The 24859-nt window shown below is 40.3% G+C and overlaps 1 protein-coding gene across 1 annotated transcript; it reads left to right on the top strand.

Annotated features, from left to right (window-relative positions):
• The first annotated feature begins 13185 nt into the window (after positions 1-13185).
• REXO2 (RNA exonuclease 2) lies at positions 13186-24496 on the top strand. The gene is made up of 7 exons (XM_057695719.1): positions 13186-13487; positions 14489-14572; positions 17992-18069; positions 18674-18785; positions 20086-20194; positions 21368-21421; positions 24060-24496. The coding sequence occupies exons 1-7, from the start codon at positions 13341-13343 to the stop codon at positions 24187-24189; spliced, it is 714 nt and encodes a 237-aa protein (XP_057551702.1). The 5' UTR covers positions 13186-13340; the 3' UTR covers positions 24190-24496.
• The last annotated feature ends 363 nt before the right edge of the window (positions 24497-24859 follow it).

Here is a 24859-nt window from a genome sequence, read left to right as displayed (position 1 = left end):
TGATGGACACTTAGATTGTTTCCATTGCTATGGTGAAAAGAAATGATTCTATATTAATCATATTTAATCTATTTGTATATATCTATAGACATATAGATATATATGTCTGTCTCTGTATCTATGTATCTGTGTATCTATCTATCTATCTATCTATCTATCTATCTATCTATATCTATGTGTACATTAAATCTGTTTGTCCCCAAAGCTCCCACATTTTTTTTCCTAAAGGAAGAAATAGGTGATTAGTTTTTGAGCAGCTCTTAAAACAAGTAACCTATGAAACAGAGTCAACTTAAACAGGTTAATGGAAGAAGCCCAGTGCCAAGAAGTCCATTGAATGATGTATAGTTCTGTTTCCTGTCTCACTAAACTGTCTTTTCTGGAAACCACACAAAAGGGAATGGGAAGGACAGCTGCTTTTGAATTGCCTAAAGTCCTGTGCTCTGTTTGCTATGCCCTTAGGGAATCTAAAGAAAAGCCTAAGAACAAAAGGTAATTTCTACTAAACAAAATTCTCAAATATAACTTCACTGCAACTCTAAAAAGTAGGGAGTAGTTACTTTTGTCTTATGAATGAAAAAAATGTGATTTAGATAGGTTTCATTACTCGCTCAGGGTCACACAAGGTAGCGATTGGTAGAGCGAGAATTTCAATTCAGGGCTTTCCTCCCCATACTTGTGAAAACTGTGGTACCACATGTGGACAGAGAACGTCGCCTGACATATCACCATCAAGCCAGCAGCCACTGCAGCTGCCTTTGGCCTCCTCAACCCCCTATCACCGACTGTGCACCCTGACGGGATTCAGGATGGAAAAAACAGGATACTGGTCCTAGATAGTTAAGGAGCATATCAAAGGAATGATTTCAATGAGCCCAGACTCTTGCATCTTCCCATACACAGAAGAGTGCTAAATTCATTAACTTGAGATAACTGGTTTTTCTTTAACAGTTATCTTTTGACATTCTGACTTCCTGGTTTTTTGTAGCAAAACTCCTATATATCCTGACTCCTCCCCTATCTCTTCAGAACAGTCCCTCAGAGCTGTCTGAGAAACTGTCTCCCAGGTCTAAGTCCTCAGCTTGCTGAATAAAACATAATTCTCAACTTTTAGGTTGTGCTTTTTTTTTTTTTTTTTTTTCAGTTGACACAGGTATTCTTCCTTTCCCCCAAGATGAAGTGTTTTACTTTGGAAACAACTGTTTAGATGTGGCCAAAACAAGTGAAAATAATATATTCATTTTTTAGTTCATTTCTTTTCCCTTTAGAATGGAATCCAAAGACTACCTTAAGGTCAGTGCAAAATTAGATGCTAGGAAATGGAAGATGTCTTTCTGTTTAGGATATTTGGGACTAGTAATCAAAAGTGTTCTATAATGTGAGGGACATACAGTACATATTTCTAATTGTTTTTATAGGAAGGAAAATAGATATAATAAGTTCTAAGAATAAGATAGTACTGAGGAATTTGCAGTTAAAGTGTTGCAGAAAGGGGACCCCCTTCCAGGGCCCAAGAGTAGGCTCTTGTCCAACACTCAGAAAAATTGTACAAGGAGACACAGGTGCTGACAAAGCAAGAGACTTTATTGGGAAGGGGCGCCCGGGCAGAAACCAGGAGGGTAAGGGAACCCCAGAGAACTGCTCTGCCACGTGGCTCGTGGTCTCGGGTTTTATGGGAATGGGGTTAGTTTCTGGGTTGTGTCTGTCTAATGACTCTGACTCAGGGTCCTTCCTGGTGGTGTGCACATCGCTCAATCAAGATGAACTCCAGCGAGAAGGATTCTGAGAAGTGGGTAGGATGAATGGATTTGCATCTCTTCTCTCCTTTTGACCTTTCCTGAATTCTTCTGGTTTGTGGTAGACTGTTAGTTCCTCGCTCCTTACCAGGACCTCCTGTTGTCACGCGAGTGGTTACTATGGTGCCTGGCCAGGGCAGGTGGTTTTGGTCAGTGGTTCCCCTAACAAAAGCAATGCTTAAATTTAGAAATATCACTTTGATAATTTTTGTAAAATAAAATCAAATGTGTGCAATTAGATGAAACAAATAGGTCATTAAAAGTTTTAGCTATGAGGGACTTCCCTGGTGGTCCACTGGTAAAGAATCCACCTTCCAGTGCAGGGGATGTGGGTTTGATCCCTGGTCAGGGAGCTAAGTTCCCGCATGCCACAGGGCAACTAAGCCTGTGTGCCACAACTACTGAGCATGCATGCCTCAACTAGAGAGCCTGTGTGCCATAAACCACAGAGCCCATGTGCCCTGGAGCCTGCGTACCACAACTAAAGAAAACCCCATGCCACAACTAGAGAGAAGCCCGCACGCCACAGCTAAGAGCCTGCGTGCCTCAACGAAGGTGCCACAACTAAGACCTGAAGAAGCCAAAATAATAATAATAATAATAATAAACTCCATACCACTTAAAAACTTTTTTCTTTTTTAGTTGTGGCACAAGATGACTAAAATTCAAAGGTAAATGATAAGCTCTGAAGAGGTCTGATTTCCTGAACATACTTCTGATATATTAGTTTACTTTTAGTTCATTTGTTGTTAATGACAGTTTTCATAAATGTGGGGGTCCATTTGATTTAAGCTAATGATGCAATTTTCCAAACAATTGTTTCCACATGAAGTTTTTTTGTTGTTGCTGTCTTACTGCAAGATTTCTCCACTTTCAGAATTAAATGCTGTATTGTTATGCATATTTAAAATTTATTGCAAGTGTTTGAAGATGGTACTTAATTTATCATGTAGAAATAAAATTACTGTTGTCAGCACTTGTGTTTGAAACATTTTGTCAGTACAATTGAATTGTTTTAAAAAACAGTGTTCATTTAAAGGAGAGAACTTCACTTGTTAAAATAATTCTAAGGCTCATCTCAACAGTTGTGCTTTTATGTTTTGTTCTCCCAGAATCTTTTGTCTGTATCCTTTTCTCAGCTTCATGCCTTTCTCTACCTCTTTCCCTTTAACTTCTTGAGCTTTTTCCTATCAGCTGCAATGTACTCTTTAAACAAACTCCTTTTCTCTGTTACTACTTCTCTTCCATTCTCTACAAGATATCAAGAAAGGGCCTTTATTACCTACTTTCTCAACTTGCAGTTTCTCTTATTTGTTTCTCAAGTTGCAGCAGCATTTTGTGCTCTAATGACCAAATACAATGACATCTTGCAGACCTCATCCCAAGATTGATACCAATGAGTTCACACCTTCATTCTTTTCAAACTTTTTCTTGCTTTATTTTCTGGGTCAATGAAAAAAAGTTAATCAATAGTCATTCTAAGAAAGAAACAGAGAGCTTTATTTGAGCCAACCTGAGGATTATAACCCAGGAGGCAGTCTTTCAGAAAGCTCTCAGAAAGCTCTGAGGACTGTTCCACCTGTTAGAGGTCAAAGCACAGTCGTAAAAGTTTTTGAGACAAAGGGCTATACATCAAAGGGCTATACATTAAAGTAATATATTGACAGTTTACATAGTCCAGCAAGGTGAGTAGTGATCACTGTGATCCCTTATAGGATTAAGGAAGGAATGTTATCTCCTAAGGAGTTACTATAACAGGGAAGAACAAAACCTGACTCCATGTTGGATCTGTTTATTTGACCTTTGCTTTCCATTGCTTTTGTTCAGCCTATAGCTATAGGCACACAGAATGGCCTGCTTCGAGGAACCCTGCCCCTCTGCCTGAATGTTAAAGTGCCTGTGTTCAGCTTACAGGGAGACAATCTGACCCTGCCCACTTGTGAATGGTTGCAGAAAAGAAGAAATTAACACATCTCCTCCCCGAGGCTGGTCAAAACCAGGAGATGTTTTGCAAGACTTATTGCCTCTTTTTACTTTACTTCCTCACCTCCTCCCCGTCTCTGTTCTATAAAAGAAACTAGCATCCAGACCCAGATAAGATGGTGCTCTAGGATACTAGTCTGCCATCTTCTCAGACGCCTGGCTTTTTTTTTTTAAAAAGGTACAAACTTTTTTAAATATTTATTTATTATTTATTTTATTTTTGGCTGCATTGGGTCTTTGTCACTGTGAGCAGGCTTTCTTTAGTTGTGGTGAGCTGGGGCTACTCTTTGCTGCAGTGCTTGCACTTCTCATTGCAGTGGCTTCTGTTGTTGCAGAGCGTGGACTCTAGGTGCGCAGGTTTCAGTAGGTATGTGGGCTCAATAGTTGTGGCTTGTGGGCTCTAGAGCACAGGCTCAGTAATTGTGGTGCATGGGCTTAGTGGCTCCGCGGCATGTGGGATCTTCCCAGACCAGGGATAGCACCCATGTCCCCTGCATTGGCAGATGGATTCTCAACCACTGCGCCACCAGCGAAGTGCCACTGGATGCCTGGCTTTCCAAATAAGTTACTATTCCTTGTCTCAAACCTTGTCTCCTGATTACTGGCCTGTTGTGTGGCGGAGCAGACCGAGCTTAGATTTGATAACATTACCTTGCTGGCACTAGGAGAAAATTTCTTTTTCTCTCTTCCTTCCTTCCTTCCTTCCTTCCTTCCTTCCTTCCTTCCTTCCTTCCTTCCTTCCTTTCTTTCTTCCTTTCTTTCTTTCTTTTTCATCTTTTTTGGCAAGTAGGCATTCTTGTATCTTCTAAGGAGATCTGGTTAATGTAAAATGCAGACACATAATGCAAACTAAAGGCGAGAGGGTGATGGCTCAAGTGGCAGAGAAAATTTTATGTTAATTTCTTTTGCTCCTGCCTTAAAATAATTTATTTTATCATCTGTAATTCTGCATTTTTCTCGAAACTCTTCCTAGCATTTTGACCAACAGTTATCTGTCTTTCTAAATTCTTCACCCACCATTTAAATAGTATAGGCAATCTCCAAAGTGAGTTCTAGAAGAGTTGGGGATTGCATTAGGTTATAAAAAAACAAAGGCTTAAAAATAGCTTAACATAGTAAGGATTTTTCTTTCATCTGAATCGAGTTTCTAGTCTTCTAGTCACTATGGAAGTTCCTGAAGTCAGCATGCATGGAGGGACCAGGGTGGCTCCCATCCTTCTACTTCACCGTCCTCACCACTACTTCCATGCTCAAGATCACATCATGTTCTATGATAGAAGCTGGGGCTTCACCACCACATCCAAATTCCAGATACCAGGAAGGGTAAAATAACACCTCCTAGTTATATCAATTTCCTTAAGAATTCTTTTGGAAATTCCATAATGTCATTGGCCAGAACTTAGTCATATGTCCACACCCAGCCACAAGGATGGCAAAGTGCCCTGTTAAAACCCAGAAACATGTTTCTAATGAAGATGCTTTTAAAGATAGACACATATTTGGGAATTCCCTAGTGATGCAGTGGTTAAGAATCCACCTGTCAGTGTAGGGGTTACAGGTTCAAACCCTGCTTCAGGAAGATCCCACATGCCGTGGAGCAACTAAGCCTATGCACCACAACTACTGAGCCTGCAGTCCAGAGCCCACAAGCCACAACTACTGAAGCCCACATGCCTAGAGCCTGTGCTCTGCCACAAGAGAAGCCACAGCAATGAGAAGCCCACGTACCGCAATGAAGAGTAGCCTCCACTCCCTGCAACTAGGGAAAGCCCGTGTGCAGCTGCAAAGACCCACACAGCAAAGACCAATAAATAAATAAATAAATTTATTATAAATAAATATTAAAAAAAAAAGTTAGACACCTATTGGCTAGAAAATGATCAGTCTCTGCCACAACCTGTTTTCTCAGACACTGCTTACCTGATCAGAAATGATCTGTGTTTATAAATGGTGAGTGGAGTGGGCTTATTAAGTAGTAATAAAATGATTTATTTATAGTATCAAGCACCGACCATGGGCCCCGCATCATGCTGCTTTTATGCATATTACCTCAAACTTTTGTAATAATTCTTCAAATGAAGACGTGCTATAAATGAGTCTCAGAGAGATTAGAGTCAACTTGTTTAAGGACATATGGATAGAAACGAGCTGAGGTTAGGTTTGAGTTCAGTTGGGTATTCATACCCATAGTCTTTTGTCCAATAATGTGGCATTGACATTGGACTATTCAAAATTATAGAATTGTTTAAGTTTGGCTTCAGTGACAGTGACTAGTTGATTTAAGCTTTTTATCAAGAGAGAGATCACCAGGTAAACTGATAGCACAGGGAGGTGGTTAAATCTCAACAGCTCTATGGATGCAAATGAAGTCACAGTGACAGAAGGAAATTTAACTTTCTGGTGCCCTCTGTCTGAATAACACAGGACATCAGCTCTCTGCAAAACCTCCTAGCCAGATATTTCTAGGCTTCCTAAACAGGTCCACCCACTCCCCAAATAATGCCTTTATGCTGGGTTGTCCACGTCTAATATCTGTGCTAAATCTTCAAATTTTACCCCATCTTTTTTTTTTTGGCTATGTCAGGTCTTAGTTGTGGCATGTAGGCTTCTCTCTAGTTATGGCATTTGTGGTGGGCAGGTTTTTTTCTCTCTCTGGTTGTGTTGCATGGGCTCTCTCGTTGAGGCACCCAAGCTCAGTTGTTGTGGCGTGTGAGCTTAGTCACTCTGCAGCATGTGGGATTCTAGTTCCCCGACCAGGGATGGAACCCACTTCCCCTGCATTGGAAGGCAGATTCTTTACCACTGGGCCACCAGGAAAGTCTCTATCCCACTTTTTTATGGAGAAATAAGAGAGGCCAGGTACAAGAGGCCAGGACTGTTATCAGGAGTGAGAAGAAACATTCCTCTCTGTTCCCCACTTCTGTTACTGTCTTGCTTCAGTGTGTGTGTGTGTGTGTGTGTGTGTGTGTGTGCGCGCGCGCGTGCTAGCAGAGGACTCAAGTAGGGTTGTGTGATACCATTACTAAATGTGCTTTTTATTGAAAAAGCTATTTTAAAATACCTCTCTGTTCTTTAGACATGAATACAATAGGGAGTAAGCCAGGAGACAAATCTACTACTGACAGTTGCTGTTGTGTCAGAATTCTTCTTTTTTCCCTCTGACTTTGTTAGCTTTTGTGCTGCTCTCGTTTCTGGCTGCTTGTTCCATTAGCTGATTTCTCTCCCAGGATACTCCTTACCCTTCTAAGAAACAGACTTCTAGTAAGCTTGCTTCACTAGTTTGTTCAATGTGTGCCAACATGTACAAATCAAGCTGAGGATCCTCTTTATATGCTAATTAGACTTTTGAATTTGCAAAAACTTAAAATCCTCATAGTTGGCATGGGCCTATGGTTGTATTTTGCAGACAACTTGCAATCTCCTCTCCCCTAGCTTCAGCTATGCCCTCTATGTAGGTGACCTCCAAGTGCATGTCTCTATCTCTGTCCTCATCCAAGCAGTCTGCTAGATATCTCTACTTAGTTGTCTCCCTTGAAGTTCAACTCGAACCTGTCCAAAATGAAACTTCAACCTTTCCAAAATGGAACTCATCAACTCTTACTTGTTCTTTTCTCCGATTTCTTATAATTTGTTCTCTCCAATTGGTTTCTCTCTCACTTTAAAGGCTAATCATCCTAGTTGCTTAGATCCAAAATGCTCTATCTATCTGGGATATTCTTACCCATATGTGTTGTCAAAGTTCTCTTCTTTCAGGATCTATTCCAGTTTCCATCCTGAACATCTTTGGTCAAAATGAATCCCTTTCCCCTATATTCCCATAGCACTCTCTAATTCTTTTTTTTTTTTTTTTAAGAACTTTTATTGAGATACAGTTAACATACAATAAACTGCATATATTTAGAGTGTACAACTTGGTAATTTTTTTCTTATTAGTAATGAATATATGGCAAACCCATCTCTAATTCTTTGAAGCATTGGCATCATCTCCCTTGTATTAAATTTTGTATCTGTAAATTTTTGTACAGAAATAAATTAAATCAGCACCTACTGTATAATGTATTAGATATTCTCTATGTTTTTATTTAGTCATCATACAATCCATTTTACAGATGGAAAAATTAAAGCTGTTTCCTTATCTGCAAAAACAACAACAAAAACAAAAAACACCTCTAAACTTAAAGTGAATCATTAATATTTTAAATACTTCTAGTGTCTGGTATAATATCAACTTAATATATGTGTTTTTCCTTCAGCATTCTAGCACAGTGTTTGGTACATACTAAATATTCACTACTCACTATTAAGTATCACACAAAGTGTTTGTTGGACTAAATTGACATAAGATGCAAATCAAATTTGATGCAAACCTGTGGAATGCCCATTTTGTACAAGGTGTATTTCGAAGATTATATTTGGCTTGAATTTTTCACAGTGACACAGTGTAAAGGCAAAAGATTTATCATCCTTTATTCCTCCTCAAGATCACTAGATGGAAGTAAACAGCTGTTATCAGTTATCAGCAGTAAACCTGATGTCAACATTTCTCAAGACAAATTATCACAAAGCAGGAAAAGAAGAGATGCTATCACCAAACAGGTATTCATGAGGTATTTATTTAAAAACGAAATGCTTTATAAACTATAGGACAGTTTACAGGTGTGAGAGAATCTCATTACTTTGGTGACTACTAACTAGTATTACTGCCATTACTATATGGCTCTGTGTAGTGATATACAAGTATAAAAATTAATGTATTCTGGAAATTAAAGTCAAGTTTAATAGAATGGTGATAAAACATGTCAGATAAATCTCACTAGGGACATAATTATAACGTTAGCTTTATGAACTTGCTATAACAATTGACACAAGGAACCAGGGGTTCTCTCCTAAGAGAGGAACTAGGGAAAGATTTTTAAAAAAATTAATTAATTAATTTTTGGCTATGTTGGGTCTTTGTTGCTGCACATGGACCTTCTCTAGTTGCTGAGACTGGGGCCTACTCTTCGTTGTGCTGCGTGGGCTTCTCATTGTGGTGGCTTCTCTTGTTGTGGCTCATGGGCTCTAGAGCGCAGGCTCAGTAGTTGTGGTGCACGGGCTTAGTTCTAAGCTCTGTGGCATGTGGGGTCTTCCCAGACCAGGGCTTGAACCTGTGTCCCCTGCATTGGCAGGCGGATTCTTAACCACTGCACCACCAGGGAAGTCTGGGAAGGTCTTTTTAAAAATAGGGCTTGGGTGATTCTAAAGAAGAACCAGGAGAAGTACCGGTTGCCTCTGGACTGATTATTACAATAAACTCTGCTCAGGGGGTGAGAGGATCAAAGCACGGCTGGGATGTCCTGGTAAGAAAGCAGCAATAAAAAAATAAAATTAAAATCCATGTAAATATTCACAGTAGCCAAAGGGTGAAAGCAACCCAAGTATCCATCGACTGATGAATGGATAAACAAGATGCGGTAGATACATACACTGCAATATTATTTGGCCTTAAAAAGGAAGGACATTCTGACACATCTACAACTTGGATGAATTTTCATGACATTATGATAAGTGAAATAAACCAGACACAAAAGGACAAATACTGTGTGACTCCACTTATATGTGGTACCTAGAATAGTCAAATTAATAGAGCCAGAAGGTGAAATGGTGGTGGCCTGGGGCTGAGAAGGGCATGGGTGGAAATAGGGAATTACTGTTTAATGGTATGGAATTTTCAGTTTGGGAATGAAAAAGTTCTGGAGATGGATGGTGGTGATGGTTGCACAACAGTGTGAATGTGTTTAATGCCACTGAACTGCAGAGTTAAAAATGGTTAAATGGGAAATTTTATGTATGTATATTTTACCACAATTTAAAAAAAAGTTAAAAAAACCAAAAACGAAAAAACTACTTAAAAAAGAAGTAGTTCTGCTTCATTCTCACTTGGAAAAGTTATCGGGTATAATGAATAATTAAATGTTTGTAGAAATGACCAGATGTCAAGCTAAAAAAAAAAAAAGAAGTAGTGACTTCCCTGGTGGCACAGTGGCAATGCAGGGGACATGAGTTTGAGCCCTGGTCTGGGAAGATCCCACATGCTGCGAAGCAACTAAGCCCATGCACCACAACTACTCAGCCTGCACTCTAGAGCCCGTGTGCCACAACTACTGAAGCCCATGTGCCCTACAGCCCGTGCTCCACAAGAAGAGAAGCCACCGCAATGAGAAGCCCATGCACTGCAATGAAGAGTACCCTCCGCTCCCCACAACTAGAGAAAGCTCACGCCCGGCAACGAAGACCCAATACAGAAAAAAAAAATCTAAATTAAAAAAAAGTTAAAAAAAAAAGTGGTCTTTAAATAAGGGGAGGGTTTGTGTGGCCTTGGCCATGTCCTGTTAGAAACAGATCAGAACTGAGCTGTAGTCCCAGCTCAGATCCTTACTAAAGCACGACGTTGCAGAGCTGGATCCTCTACCTCTGTCCCTCCCGCCCTCTCTCCCTCTCTCTCTCTCTCTCTCCCTTGGCCTCAGTTTTCTCCTTTATGGAATGTGGGGTAAGACTGAGTCATCTCTGGAGTTCTGTCTAGTTCTAACAACCTAGGGCCCCTTGAGGCTGGGCAAGTAGGGTCTAGCAGAGCCGCTGTGCCCACCCCCACTCTTGTGACCTTAAACCCAGAGGGACCAGAAACATCACAGTCTGACCACCAGCAGTGAAAAGCTGACTCAGGTCCTGTTTCCTTAGAAACAATAAAGTTAAGATAAATGTGGAATGCTGTGTCTGGAAACCTCTTATCTGAATCTCTGCCCCTGGGCTGGAAATTGAGGCAGCTTCTCTGTGTCAAAGTGACGCACATGGCCCAGATTCTTTAAGAGGAGCTGTTACGTTCTCTCTGATATGACTTCAAGCAGCAAAGTTTCTCATAGTCTATGATTTTAGAGAACAAGATTTCTTGGCATTTTACACTTGTTAATTAACAAAAGCAGGTCTTATAGGTTCATGACAGAATTGAAAAAGCAAAGTCTCTGAGCAGAGTGGTGTGGCTTTGAGATAAATTCTGTTATGAAGGGAAAAGAAATGATTTCAGTCCACTGTGGGACAATGCTGCTTTCAGATTCTAGGGTAGGGCCTCATATTTTTCTGTCTGCCCTCCTGTTTTTTTTGGCCATGCGGCTTGTGGGCTCTCAGTTCCCTGACCAGGGGTTGAACCCTGGCCATGGCAGTGACAGCCCAGAATCCTAACCACTTGGCCACCAGGGAACTCCCTGCCCGCCGTCTTGTTTACATGGTTTGGATTTGTGAATTTGCTGCATACATTGTTCTGCTTTGGGACATTAACCTTTAAGATTACCAATCTAATGTTATTACACACAAAATCCAATAAACTATAAATCTCCTTACAGTATAATACCATTCATCTAAAATGTGTCCTTATTGTTATAATGAAAGTATATTAATATGAAAACTGAAGTTTCAAAAATGGCCACACATAATTTTAACTACCCAATATTTAAAAATTATGATCATAAGTTTTCAGGATACAAGTTCTTAAATGTAAATAGCATTTCCTAAGTGGTAATTTGTAATAAAACTGATCAATATTCCAGTAGTAACTTTGAAAACAAAAGGTGTTCCTTGAAAGTTTAAAGAACTAATAATACTTCAGGAGGATAAAAAGTGCAACTGACAAAAGTTTATATACTTCAAGTGATTCTACTTTCTATGAATCATGTTCAAAACGAAGAAAAAACTAAAGAAATGTAGACTTTTATTTTACTTTTAATTTTTAAAGTTTTTACTTTTTGTAGACTATTTCTTATAAAATAGGCTACAAGTGAGTAAAAAACTACAGCAATACAATGTGACTCGAATCTAAAAAAACGGTACTGATGAACCTAGTGGCAGGGCAAGAATAAAGACGTAGGGGTAGAGAATAGACTTGAGGACACAGCATGGGAAGGGGAAGCTGGGATGCAGTGAGAGAGTAGCATTGACATATATACAGTACCGAATGCAAAATGGATAGCTAGTGGGAAGCTGCTGCATAGCACAAGGAGATCAGCTCAATGCTTTGTGATATAGTAGAGGGGTGGGTTACGGAAGGTGGGAGAGAGGCTCAAGAGGGAGAGGATATGGGGATATATGTATAAATACAGCTGATTCACTTTGTTGTACAGCAGAAACTAACACAACATTGTGAAGAAATTATACCCCAATAAAGATCTAAAAACAAACAAACAAACAATGTGATATCAGGCAGTGCAGTTGGAGTATGCACACATTGTATATATTCTCTATAAACATACATACATACACCTCTATATATATATCTATATATACACGCGCACACACACACACACACACATGCATCCATATACACACATATCTGCACATGATTTGATGATCCTTTGAAGAGATTTTCTCTGTGACCTGACAGGTGGTGGGTTGGGTATGACAAAGAAGTTGAAGATGAAACCCAGGACACTACATTATCCTTACCCCTTTTACTAGACAACAAAGCTTCCCTCTTACATAACCAGCTCACCAGATACGAATTATCAGTACTATGCCATGGACCACCAGCTCTGTAATTAGTGGCAATAGGGCATTCAGAAAAATACACGGAGGACATAATTCCAGGCTGGGACCAAATCTTTGTGACTCGTCGCACTCAGCTCCCCGACTTGCCACTGAATAGTGAAAGATTTGAGACCCAATGCAATTCGAGACTCCAGGGTCGAAAGATCCTGTTGGGTGGCCATCTCTACTCATGGAAACAATGGAAACTATAGCTGTTAGTGGAGGAGATTAAAAATACTTTGATCAAAACCAAAGCAGATTGCAGAGCCGGCGAAGCTGTTTTTAGTTAACTTTATCTTGCTGCACAGATTCGTTATATAAGGACGAGATTTAACTCTGAGAACTTGTAAGGGTGGACTAGGAAGTCATTACCACTGACACCTAACAGCTGAACTGAAACAGACCACACAGCATGTCCCTCCGAAGGAATAAGAAGTAACCCTTTCCCAATGAAGGAAAGGGACTTTTATTCAGCACCTAAATCATGCTGGAAAGGGTCTTCTGGCCTAAAAAAAGCACACCGCCTTGCTGTCGCAAGTAAATGAGAAAAATACCCGGTGTGTGGAGTGTAGTTTCAGGTAAGTAAAAAGAAGGGGGAAAAATGCAAAAAAGATAATTTGAAAAAAATTAAAAAAACAGGTAACCAGGTCTTTTCGGACTTAACAAAGTAATAGAGTTCTTTCTCAACTAGGCGTTTTGCAGCTAACCCAAATTCAGGAAATTACTCTTGGAGACGAATAAACTTAGTTCTAAAAACATGCGCGTCCAGTAACATCCGAAAACACGTGGCGGGGGCGGGGTAATCGGGCGCAACACCAGGCAAGACTCTAAGTCCCATCATCCCATTCGGCAGCTAAGCCGGACTGCTCAGGGCGAGCCGGCGCACTGGGTGCTGGGACTTGCGGTTTTTGCTCCAGCGCCTCCCCGCGGGTTTGCGACGTTTAGCGACTATCGCGCCTGCGCCAGCGCCGGCGAAGAGGCTGGGGCCGTGGCGGCTCGTGCCGGGTGATGCTAGGCTGCTCCCTGGGCTCCAGGCTATTGCGAGGTGTGGCTGGGACTCGAGGGCAGTTCGGGGCGCGGGGTGTCCGCGAAGGTGGCGCGGCCATGGCGGTGGGGGAGAGCATGGCTCAGCGGATGGTCTGGGTGGACCTGGAGGTGAGTCAAGGAGGTAGGGGGTGAGGGGAGACGGGTGAGGTTTCGCCCGTGGGACCGAGTAGCCGAGCCTGTCTGGGGGGAGCGGCGGTGTTTTGGGTCTCAGGTGTGGCAGGTGAGCGCCTCCCGGCTGTGGCCGGCGCGGGCCAGGTCGGGGGGCAGGAGTCCTGCGGGCGTTGGGGACAGTACCGGACTGTGGGGTTTCTTTTCCAGAGGGAGGAGTCCAACATATGGCTTCCCGTAGCCTCCAGTTCCACCGAGATGTGGACCTCCCTGACGCTCTGGTGGGCTTAGGGTCACAGGGGTGGGGGTGGGCACAGCGGCTTTGCTAGCCTCCACTTCCCCAGCCTCACAGGACCCTGGGTCGTTAGAACTAGACGGGACGCCGGAGATGACTCAGCCTTACCCCACATTCCATAAAGGAGAAAACTGAGGCCCAGGGAGAGAGAGAGAGAGAGCGCGCGCGCGCGAGAGAGAGAGGGAGAGAGAATTCAGCTCATGCAAGGTCGTGCAGTTAGTGAGGGTCGGAGTTGGCCCTACAACCCAGTTGTGATCCCTTTAGGTGTTCCATACTCAGCCAAGGACTCCCCTCTCCCTCGAGCCTAAGTTTTCTCATATATGCAATGGGGATAATAACACTAGATTGTGATGAAGATCAAGTGGTGTAATTAAAATGAAAACTTTGTAAACTCTGCAGAGAGGTAGTGATGTTAGTTATCTAACTCTTTCAAAATTGAATGCTGTCAGCACTCAATTTTGCTTACTTTGCATCTGCCCCAGAGTAGGACGGTGACGCCTGGCAGGGAGCAGGCCCTTGGTAAATGTTTATTGAATAAGTAACTTCTATTGAGTGCCTTGAGGACTTGCCCAAGGAGCATTATTGTTTCTTTTATCCTGGCTGTGGGATATAAATTGAACATACTTGAGGGGTTTCCTGTTAAATAAACTTGGGTACAGTAGACCAGAAAGACAGTTTGGTGTGTGTTATGTATTTTTTATTGCAGATGACAGGATTGGACATTGAGAAGGACCAGATTATTGAGATGGCCTGTTTGATAACTGACTCTGATCTCAACATTTTGGCTGAAGTAGGTGATGCCTTGTAATACAACCATACTTTGAGAGTGTATTGGAAATTTAGGGATTGGTACTCCCTCCCCCCCACCCCAACCCCGCTCCATCTCTTCATTTAATAAGGAAATTGAGGTCCCTGTAGATGAAGGTCCAAAATAATGTTCTAAGTCATGGTGGGCTTGGTACTAGAACCAAAGGAATCCGTCTCAGAGCCTAGTATTTTTCAAATCATGCCAAAAATTAGGAACTCTAAATGCTGTCGTTTACTAAGAGCTTACTGTGTGCCAGGCACAGCTCGTAAGAGCTTGACATGTGTTCACTCTTAATCCTGCCAGCAACTGTAAGGTAGGTACTGTTATACTCGTTTATAGAGAGGCATGTTGGCAGAGAGTTGTTGGGTAATTTGCTCAAGGCCACCTGGCTTCTTATTGGGAGAGCCAGGGAGTTTAACCCCGGCAGTCGGAGTAAAGTGCTCCCAACCAATAAGACACCTGACTACAGTCCCACCAGGATTGGTGACTCATGCCAAAGTTGATTTCTTTATATTATAACCTTAGCTTTATCTCGACTCCATATATCTAGTTTCTACCTCTTCAGCTAGGACATATGATTCGTCTAGATCTATATTAATATTTTAGAATTTCTGTTGATACAGAATCATAAAATATCCTCCTGTTGACATGTTGGACATGGTTAAGGTTTTAACATGCAGCTTTTAACTGAAACATTAAGCAAAACAATTAAAACACACCTGTTGCCTTTTGGCCACTCGCAAAGCATTTAGTGAGTGTATGACAGCGTCTGATTGGAAGGGGGTTAAATCCTGGGCCCTGAATAACTCTGTGTCATATTGTCAGCAGTATCCAGAGGCAGTGAGAAGCTCTAGAATAGGAACACAGTAGGGATGTTTTGGGGAAAAGACAGCTTTGTTAACATAAGTTTTGGGAGGGTCAGATCAATGTGCTACTGGCACTGGATAAATTTCACACATCTACAGTTGAGACTTATGCTTCTTTTCCTGGGTAGGTAAGAGAGGGGAGGCGCCATTTTAGGTGAATTGCCACTTTCATGGAGTACCAGGCATACTCCAGGCATACAAAGTACCAGTACTTTCCTGGAATACCTCCTGATACTTCGGCTAGAGGAGAATCATGAGACTTTGTGTTTCTCATCATAGACTTTGTTTTCAAATACAAAACAAAACAAACAAACAAACTTTATATAAACCTTGAGTTTTAGGTTTGGTTATTTTATCCTGTCACTTGGAATTTCTTAGATATGAATAGTGAATAGAAGTGTGTTTATTTATCAGCCTTACTTACCCTTGGCTGAAGAAGAGTTTTTCCCTTAGACTGTTGATATAGTGTGAAATCCTGACAGGTTAGTGGACCAGTTAGTTGATATGTACCTTGGAGGAAATTTGGGTCTGTAGTCACACAGCTGCAGATGAGTGCGGCGTTTGTAAATAGACACAGTCGGATGAGGATAAGGATGTTAAAAAAAAAATTGCTTAGGGGCTGTTGGCACTGAAGTGTCAGTTGTGTGGATTCTATGTTTTATTCTTGTATATGAGACAGAGGGAAATGTTTTATGCTAGAATAGACATCCCACCCCGGAAATTTTTCTGTAAGTAGCTTAGCGTGCCAAACTAGGGTCTAGAGTAAGTTATATAGCCTTAAGTTTATAGTTGTTGACTTTTTCCATCATAGTTTGTTAGAATTGTGTTTTGCAGTTTGAGGTTTTTGGTTTTTTAAAAAATGTGTTATCAAAACAGCAAGGTCCTACCTTATAGCACAGGGTATGTCAATATCCAGATATCAGGATAGTCAATACCCTGAGATATACCAGAATGGGAAAGAATATGAAAAAAATATATATATATGTATGTATAACTGAATCACTTTGCTGTATAGCAGAAATTAACACAACATTGGAAATCAACTATACGTCAATAAAAAAAATACATTTTCAGAGCACATTTTTGCTTCTTCATAGAGATTGTCATCATCAGTTTTCTTGTTTGGCTAAAACTCCTTGTTAGTGGTAGCTATCGGGCATATTTTAAAAGTCAGATTCTTGCCATTCCTCTCATCAGTTGCAAACTACTTTTACCACCTTTGAAATAATAATACCTTGGATTTATAGAGTCCTTTTTTCCCAGAGAGTTCAAAGAGCTTTCATATCTGTAATTTCTGTTATGCTGTTAACATCCCTCTGAGGGAAGGGTGGGGGAGGGGGGCGGTTTATCTCCATCATATACATAAGGAGAAACTAAGCTGAAGGTGACTTGCTTTAATGCCACAAGTTGAGCTTCTGCTGCTGCTGCTGGGACTCTGACTCACAGCTGCATGTTCTATTAAGTGGGGGCTGAGAATTCCAGGGTCACTTTTTTTTAATCTTTCACGTCACCAATTACTTTCTGAACTTTTTAATGTGAAAATACTGTTAAAATTAAACAGTATAGCTTTATGCAAAATATATGTATAGTAAGTTGTTGGTTTTTGGTCCTGTTCTTCTCCTGTCTCATCCCGCTCCCCAGCTTTTATGTATTTCTGTAGTATTTTCCATGCATATACAAATGTGTATATTTTTTTTAAAACAAGTATAAGTGAACTCATAAGCACATATACACAGTTCTGCAATTTGCTTCATTCACTTGGCAATATAGACACTTTTCATAGTCAGCGTTGGCAAGCCTTTTCTTTTTAGAAATTTAGACCAAATATTAAATATTTTTGGCTTAGAGTGCCGCGTACCTTTCTGTCACGTGTTTGTTTGTTTTACAACCCTTTACAAATGTAAAAATCATTCTCAGCTTGCTGGCACTTAAAAAAAAAGCCACAGGTTGGGGCTGTAGTTTCCTGGATGTATTTGTCTTCTATTGATAGACATTTCACTTTTCAGTTGTGTATGTGTGTGTTTGTTCATCCTTTTTTGTCGTCATAAACGGTGCTGGAATGAATGACGACCACTTTTATTTTTTTATTTTTTATTTTTTTAAGCTCTTTATTGGAGTATAATTGTTTTACACTGTTGTGTCAGTTTCTGCTGTACAACAAAGTGAATATATATGTATATATTTATACATATATCCCTTCTCTCCTGCAACTCCTTCCCACCCTCCCTATCCCAGCCCTCAAAGTCATCACCAAACATTGAGTTGACCTCTCTGTGTTATGCAGCAGCTTCCCACTAGCTATCCATTTTACATTTGGTAGTGTGTATATGTCAGTGCTACTCTCTCACTTTGTCCCTGCTTCCCCTTCGCCCCCAACCATGTGTCCTCAAGGAGGACCACTTTTGGAGTTAACAAAGTGCCCTCATCTTTCTTCTCTTCTCCAGTATATATTTTTAATTGTTAAAGCAGCTTAAACTCCGAAGCCAAGTTTATCCCCACTGATTCTGGATGACTAATGGCTTTTCCTATCCACAGGGTCCTAACCTGATTATAAAGCAGCCAGATGAGTTACTGGACAGCATGTCAGATTGGTGTAAGGAGCATCATGGGAAGGTAACATTACCAAATCACAGGATTGCCGCTTTGGGGATCAGTAACAAGCTTGTTGCCCCCACATCTGAGTCCTATACCCTTGTTGGATGGTATTTTTAAAAGGGGTAGAGGAAGATTGCTTGGCAAGCCTGGGAAACTGCTTGCTTGTTCACTTTTCATCTTTGGGACCTCTTGAGACCATCTTCTCCTGAATGTCCTCTTTTTTCCTCTCCTGCATTTAGTCTGTCGCGAACGCATTGCAGATTATCAAGTATTGCTCAAGTCAGTGTTTTGGATAAAGTTAGACATCAACTTTCAGAGAAGGGAAGACGCTGCTCTCCTGTTACTCGTTGTTTCTTCCCAGTGGTTATATCCTTAGATTTTGAGCACCATCTTTTCTGACTGTGTGGAAATGCTATTAACGGTCAGGAACATAGCTTATTTGACTTGGATTCTTTAAGGAAAAAAATCGGTGCCAAGATGGCAGTTTCAGTTTGAACTTGAGCTCTATAAATGGTCAATCTGTGGTTATATATGCCCATTTTAGAAGTGAAGTTTCATATCTGGATGCCTTTGGAAACTGACTTCACATGTCTTGGTGGGGGCTGGGGATTCTCTCTTGCAGTCTGGTCTAACCAAAGCAGTGAAGGAGAGTACAATGACATTGCAGCAGGCAGAGTATGAATTTCTCTCCTTTGTACGACAGCAGACTCCTCCGGGGCTCTGTCCACTTGCAGGTAAAATCCAATCCTATGTCTGCCTTGTAGATAGTCTTTCATTGTAGCTGTTCAAGACTGCGATTCCAGAACGATCAGCCAGAATCATCGTCTTCCACTTACCCTGATTTGGATTATACATCTTAGTGTTGTGCTCAAATTTCCTTATATAATTTATACATGAATATCGGGGAAAATGCCACAGAACCTGACATGAGATCTGGGATACCCAGATTAACTCAATAAAATTTTTCCACATTTCAAATATATAGAAAAGTTCAATCTAGTAGTTGTTAACCTTGTGCCGTGTTTCTCTGTTTATTTTTTTGGACATTTGAAAGTAAATCGCAGGCATCATGACACTTCATCCCTAAATAGTTCAGCCAGCATTTCCTAAGAATAAAGACATTTTCTTAAGTAACCACAAGATCATTGTCACATTTAAGATGATTAAAAATAATTCAGTAACATCATCTGATAGCTAGTCCACATCTGAAGTGTCTGTTTTTTAACCAGGATTCAGTCAAGACTCATGCATTTCATTTGGTAATTTTGTCTCTTTTGTCTCTTAGTTTAAAATGTGCACCTGTCTTTTTTTCCCCTTGTGACATTGACTTTTTAAAGAAACCAGGACAGTTCTGCTAGGATTTTGAAAGGACTGTCATTGTCAAAGGGAGGTTAATGTCCTGTGGTGGTGTATTTGTATTTGTATATGTATATGTAAGCTGGTATAGTAACTAATACTTTCCTTAAATATTCATAAAAGAAGTTTTGACTTTAAGTACTGTAGCATGTATGTATAAATTTTTCCTCTAGCCAGTGTAGCTGGTATCTGTTATAAAGTTCTTTAAAATTTAGTGTTTTTAATATAAAATACTGTGTGGAAACATGAATGTGGATATAATTAATTAAAATTGCAATGTAAATAAAGGCTTATCTACTTATGAGAGTCAGTTAAATTCTTAGCATTTAGTGGTGTGGATCTTGTGATACTGGGAGAGAATTTGTGCATCTGGTATTATCTAAAAAAGTAACAGATTTGAGCATTATTTTAAGTATGTGGAATGATAGATTTATCTTTTTGTCCATAGAGAGGCTATTTACGAATTTATTATGAGCTAAACTGACTAAATACGCTGAAATCTGCACTTGTAATTTAATCGGATACACTCAAACCTAATTTAGAAGTTTTGAGATGCTTTTAGGAGTTGTTTGAATTTAAAAAAAAAATCATCTCCAAATAAGTACAGTTTATGAATTTTTATGTCCTCTTGTATACTACTAGAAATACACAGATGCAGTATGCTTCGTGTCTTTCTAGGAAACTCAGTTCATGCAGATAAGAAGTTTCTTGACAAATACATGCCCCAGTTCATGAAACATCTTCATTATAGAATAATTGATGTGAGCACTGTGAAAGAGCTGTGCAGGTAAGGGCTGTACTTAGGGTCCATTCAGTTGCCTCATTAGCATGTTTTCCTTGAGGGGGCCAAGTGGGTGTCTAACTTCCTCATCCCATTCTCACTTGAACTGGGGAGAATTGGGGGAACATCAGAAAATCTTATGTATAAATTTCATCCAGAAATTCATATATAAATTGCATCCAGAAAATTTATTGAGCACCCATTTTTGGTGCCACATATTGGCGTGTGTGCTGGGAACATACAGATGAAAAGTCCTTAAGTGCTTAGAGTCTAGTGAATTGACAGATGTGTAAAAAACACACCTGAGAAGTGTACTGTGTGATGACGTCTGTCAGGGAAAAGTGTGGGAGAGAAGGAGCACCCGACTGCTGGAGTGAGGGAGATGGGGAGTTAGCAGAAACCTCACGTAGAAAATAGCTTTCAAGTTGAGATTTAAAGAAGAGTGGACATTCTCCATACTTAAGTGAGGAACGAGTATTCCAGAGAATGGGCAGAGGTGTGAGGATAGATGGGAGCTGGAAGGTCAGGGTGATGTGATTAGATCATTCTGATTCGAAGGTGGTAAGAAAAGAGGTGGGGAGATGAGAAAGACTTCCACACCATCTTGGAGAGGGAAGAAGGAGCTAGGGAAATCGCACTGGGCGGTAGAGAGCAGTATGGAGGTAGAGGATTTGAGAAGTTGACTGGCACAGGCATTGAGTGCTTGAATGGGGGTGTGAGGAAAAGGAGGAGGTAGAAAATGTTTCTAGATTGGGCAGTTAGGTGGATGATGGAACTGTTCAAAGATAAAGGGGAAAATAAGAGGAAAAGTAGATTTGACTAATGGGGTAAGGGAGGCGTTGGGGATGATGCGTGTGACTTTATGTTGTGGAGCTGCAAGTGTCTGGTGGATTTTAGGTGGAGACGTCCAGCAGGCAATTGGATATCTGTGACAGAAGCACAGGAGAGGGCTGGGCTGGAGTGCGGAGATTTAGGTATCTTATACCTTGATGCTCCTGCCCAAAGAGAATCTGTAGAAAGAAGAGAGGAGAGGGAGGAAGATGGAGTCCCAGACAAAGAGGCAGCTCGATCGTCACAACCCAAACGCCTTTTTCAATGTTATTACATTACTTGAAGGACGTAATTATTCAGTGCATTTGAGACAGTTTCCTTTGAGAGTTCCATTTTTGCTATGTGTAGACGCTGGTATCCAGAAGAATATGAATTTGCACCAAAGAAGGCTGCTTCTCACAGGTAAGTTTGGATCCTTCCAAGTGTTTGGCCATCTGACACACACGTAACCTCCAAATTCCTGACTGCTTGAAATAATGTCTCTTCTCCCTTGGGGGAAAAGTAAAGGAGAACTACATAAAGATAACTTTCTTTGGCTAAGATTATCAGGAATTCTGGTCAGTATTCTAACATTCCATTGTGAGATATGTATGGTCTTAACATCTTTATTGATGTTTTGAAACTTGTAGATAACTTAGCTTGTAGGTATGTGCAGTGGTCTCATTTTTCTAGTAGTGAACAGTATTAACTTTCTTCCCAGCAAGCATATGGATTTGTAGCCATTTAAAATTAGAACACTTTGTGTAGTTGTACAACAGCCTAATTTTGACACTTTTTAGTTTTTCAGATTTTTTTTTTATGTCAGCACCCTTAGGCCCAAGTGCACAAGGAACTTAAAGATCTTGTGTATCTTACCGAGTGTCCTCTTTTACTTTTTGGTGTTGTAGTCTTTCAGGATGGACATAAAACTTGGTGGGAGATATAGCAGCTGGCTTTTAAGGGCAGCATTTGTTTCATCTGTGTACTGAGTCTCTACTGTGTGCCACGCACAGTTCTAGCCAAACAGGAAGACCAAGTCCCTGCTCTAAAGAGCCTGGCATTCTGATGTTTTTCACTGGGCTTTCATGGACTATAGCACAGTAATAGAGGTCTGGAATACCTCCTGTGAAACAATTGGGGCTTGATGTGGTTTGGGTTTCAGAATTTTTCAGGTTTTAGAAAGGTAGTAATATCTCTAACAAGGTCTGAGGAAGCACCTCATAATCAGACACATTGCTGATCTACAGTGAAATGAACAGATACACCCAATGGCATAACTAATGACTGTAAATAGCCTCACATAAAGATTGGTCAGGTTTTGCCACATAGTGGGCTATAGAAGTACTTTGGGTTTTCAGATCTTTTTTGGCTTTCAGTATTGTGGCTAAGATGTGGTGTACCTTGATTTAGCCAGAGGCTGTATTTTTGACAGCTTCAGTTCACCGTATAGCCAAGACCTGGGAAGAAAGCAAAATTGTTGCCTTAACCACAGAAATAACTGTCATAAAGCTCTTGCATTAAAGTTTACAGTTTGTTGTTTGGAAGAAGCCCTTGACAATCAGAGCAGATTGATTTCCTTGCACACTGCTTTAATAATCTTGGTTACCTGATTTCTCAGACTACAGCAGATGAGAAACAGCATGTTGGAGGAGAAGAAAGGCTGTTAGATGGAGGCAGGCTGCCCCTGATTATAGCACAAATCACCACGAGAGAGGAGGTAGATCCTCTTTTCTGGTTAGGTACTGCCTGATAATTGATGTTTATTATAATGACTGAGTCACAAGTTCTGTTAGAGTACGTGAATGTATTTCATGCAGAACGTCATTAAGTATTGTGCAGTGTTTCCCAAACTACATGCCATGAGCTGTTAATATGCATTCCACAAATGTGGTCGATTAAGTTTTAGAAAACAGTGTACGTAGTACAATTCCCCTGGGGAATTCACAACACACATCATTACATTAAATGCTTTCCAAAAATCTTCAAAAGAAGAAATGTTTAATCTAGTTTTTCCTAAACTTATTTGACCCCGGAATTCTTTTTTGCCCCCCTGTGGAACACCTCACTATCTTATGGAACAGTTTGGGAAAATTTAATCTGTTATATTTTTGAAATTTTTAAAAAAAATTTTTTTGTTTTTAGTCTTATGCAATTTATTTATTTATTTTTAAAAATTCTGTTTTTATTTTTATTTTTTTTAGGAACTTTTATCGAGATACAGTTAACATACAATAAACTGCATATATTTAGAGTGTACTGTTTGGTATCCCAATCTCCCAGTTCATTCCCCCCCCAGCCCTCCCCGCTTTCCCCACTTGGTGTCCATATGTTTGTTCTCTACATCTGGGTCTTTATTTCTGCCTTGCAAACCGGTTGATTTGTACCATTTTTCTATATTCCACATACATGTGCTAATATACGATATTTGTTTTTCTCTTTCTGACTCACTTCACTCTGTATGACAGTCTCTAGGTCCATCCATGTCTCTACAAATGTCCCAGTTTCATTGCTTTTTACAGCTGAGTAATATTCCATTGTATGTATGTACCATATCTTCTTTATCCATTCATCTGTTGATGGACATTTAGGTTGCTTCCATGTCCTGGCTGTTGCAAATAGTGCTGCAGTGAACATTGGAGTGCATGTGTCTTTTTGAATTACGGTGTTCTCTGGATATATGCCCAGCAGTGGGATTGCTGGGTCATATGGTAACTCTATTTTTAGTTTTGCAAGGAACCTCCATACTGTTTTCCATAGTGGCTGTATCAATTTACATTCCCACCAACAGTGCAAGAGCATTCCCTTTTCTCCACACCCTCCCTAGCATTTACTGTTTTTAGATTCAAAATCTTTTTTTTTTAAATCAAACATTTTTTTTAAAAACAAAGCACTTCAATTTGCTTTGCTGAACTGTTCCACTTCTTGATGATGTCGGATAGTTGCATTTACAGTAGTACCTGTAGCTCTCAAGTCACTTATAAAGAGTTAATGCTTTGTGAAACGGTGATCATCTCCTCTGGGTTTCGGACATTTCACCTCAGCATGGTTTGTTTGCTTGTAGGGCACTCGATGACATTAGTGAAAGCATCAAAGAACTTCAGTTTTACCGAAATAACATCTTCAAGAAAAAAACAGATGAGAAGAAGAGGAAAATTATAGAAAATGGGGAAAATGAGAAGACTGTGAGTTGATGCCAGTTCTCGTGCTGCCACCACGTAGTTCTCTGAAAGTGACTTCTGGTGGTTTTTTTTTTCCCTGGGCTCACACTGATTGCTTGGCAGGGCACCTTCCTTCAGTTCACTTGCACCTCCAGATTATTCAAGCAGACAGCACCTGAAAATTATTTTTCTCCTCACATGCTGTTTTCATTTATGACACAGCAGCTCCTTTGTAAGTACCAGGTCACATCCATCCCTTGGTACAACCTGTATTTGCTTTTAGACCATTTCTTTTGTTTAAAAAAATAATAATAATAAAGCTAGTTCTATTGAAATGCAACCCTTTTTGTATTATCTATTCTTTAGTAGTTTAATGATTGGAAAATGATGGATTTTTTTTATTTTTTAGGTGGTATTCCTAATGTTTAAATTCTCATAATGCCGTTAGGAGTGGGTTAAGTGTCTTTTGTTAAATAGGAAGTGAACTTATTCTGTTTTGCTTTACAAGTCAAGAGTAAAGTAACTGGAGATAGGCTCAGAGAAGCAAATTGGGCTCATTGTTAGTTGTAGTTACTAAACTATCAGAGCTCTGGAATAGCTACTCTTCACTATATTCAGGAAATTCAAGTAAGCCACCAGACAGTGATTTTGTAGGTAATAACTAAGGCTTATTGAACAGACATTATGTGCAAGGCAGCTCTGG

This window comes from Hippopotamus amphibius, chromosome 9 (genome assembly GCF_030028045.1).
Source record: "Hippopotamus amphibius kiboko isolate mHipAmp2 chromosome 9, mHipAmp2.hap2, whole genome shotgun sequence".
In the NCBI taxonomy this organism is placed as follows: domain Eukaryota; kingdom Metazoa; phylum Chordata; class Mammalia; order Artiodactyla; family Hippopotamidae; genus Hippopotamus; species Hippopotamus amphibius.
The sequence above is the reverse complement of the archived record's forward strand: the minus strand, read 5'-3'. Positions and strand labels throughout refer to the sequence as shown.

Bases quoted from the DNA above. Each gene is read 5' to 3' on its own strand.
- REXO2 (XM_057695719.1), top strand. From the start codon at position 13,341: ATGCTAGGCTGCTCCCTGGGCTCCAGGCTATTGCGAGGTGTGGCTGGG. The intron at 18,786-20,085 runs GTAAAATCCAAT...GTGTCTTTCTAG, and splicing joins GGGGCTCTGTCCACTTGCAG to GAAACTCAGTTCATGCAGAT. The intron at 21,422-24,059 runs GTAAGTTTGGAT...GTTTGCTTGTAG, and splicing joins AAGAAGGCTGCTTCTCACAG to GGCACTCGATGACATTAGTG.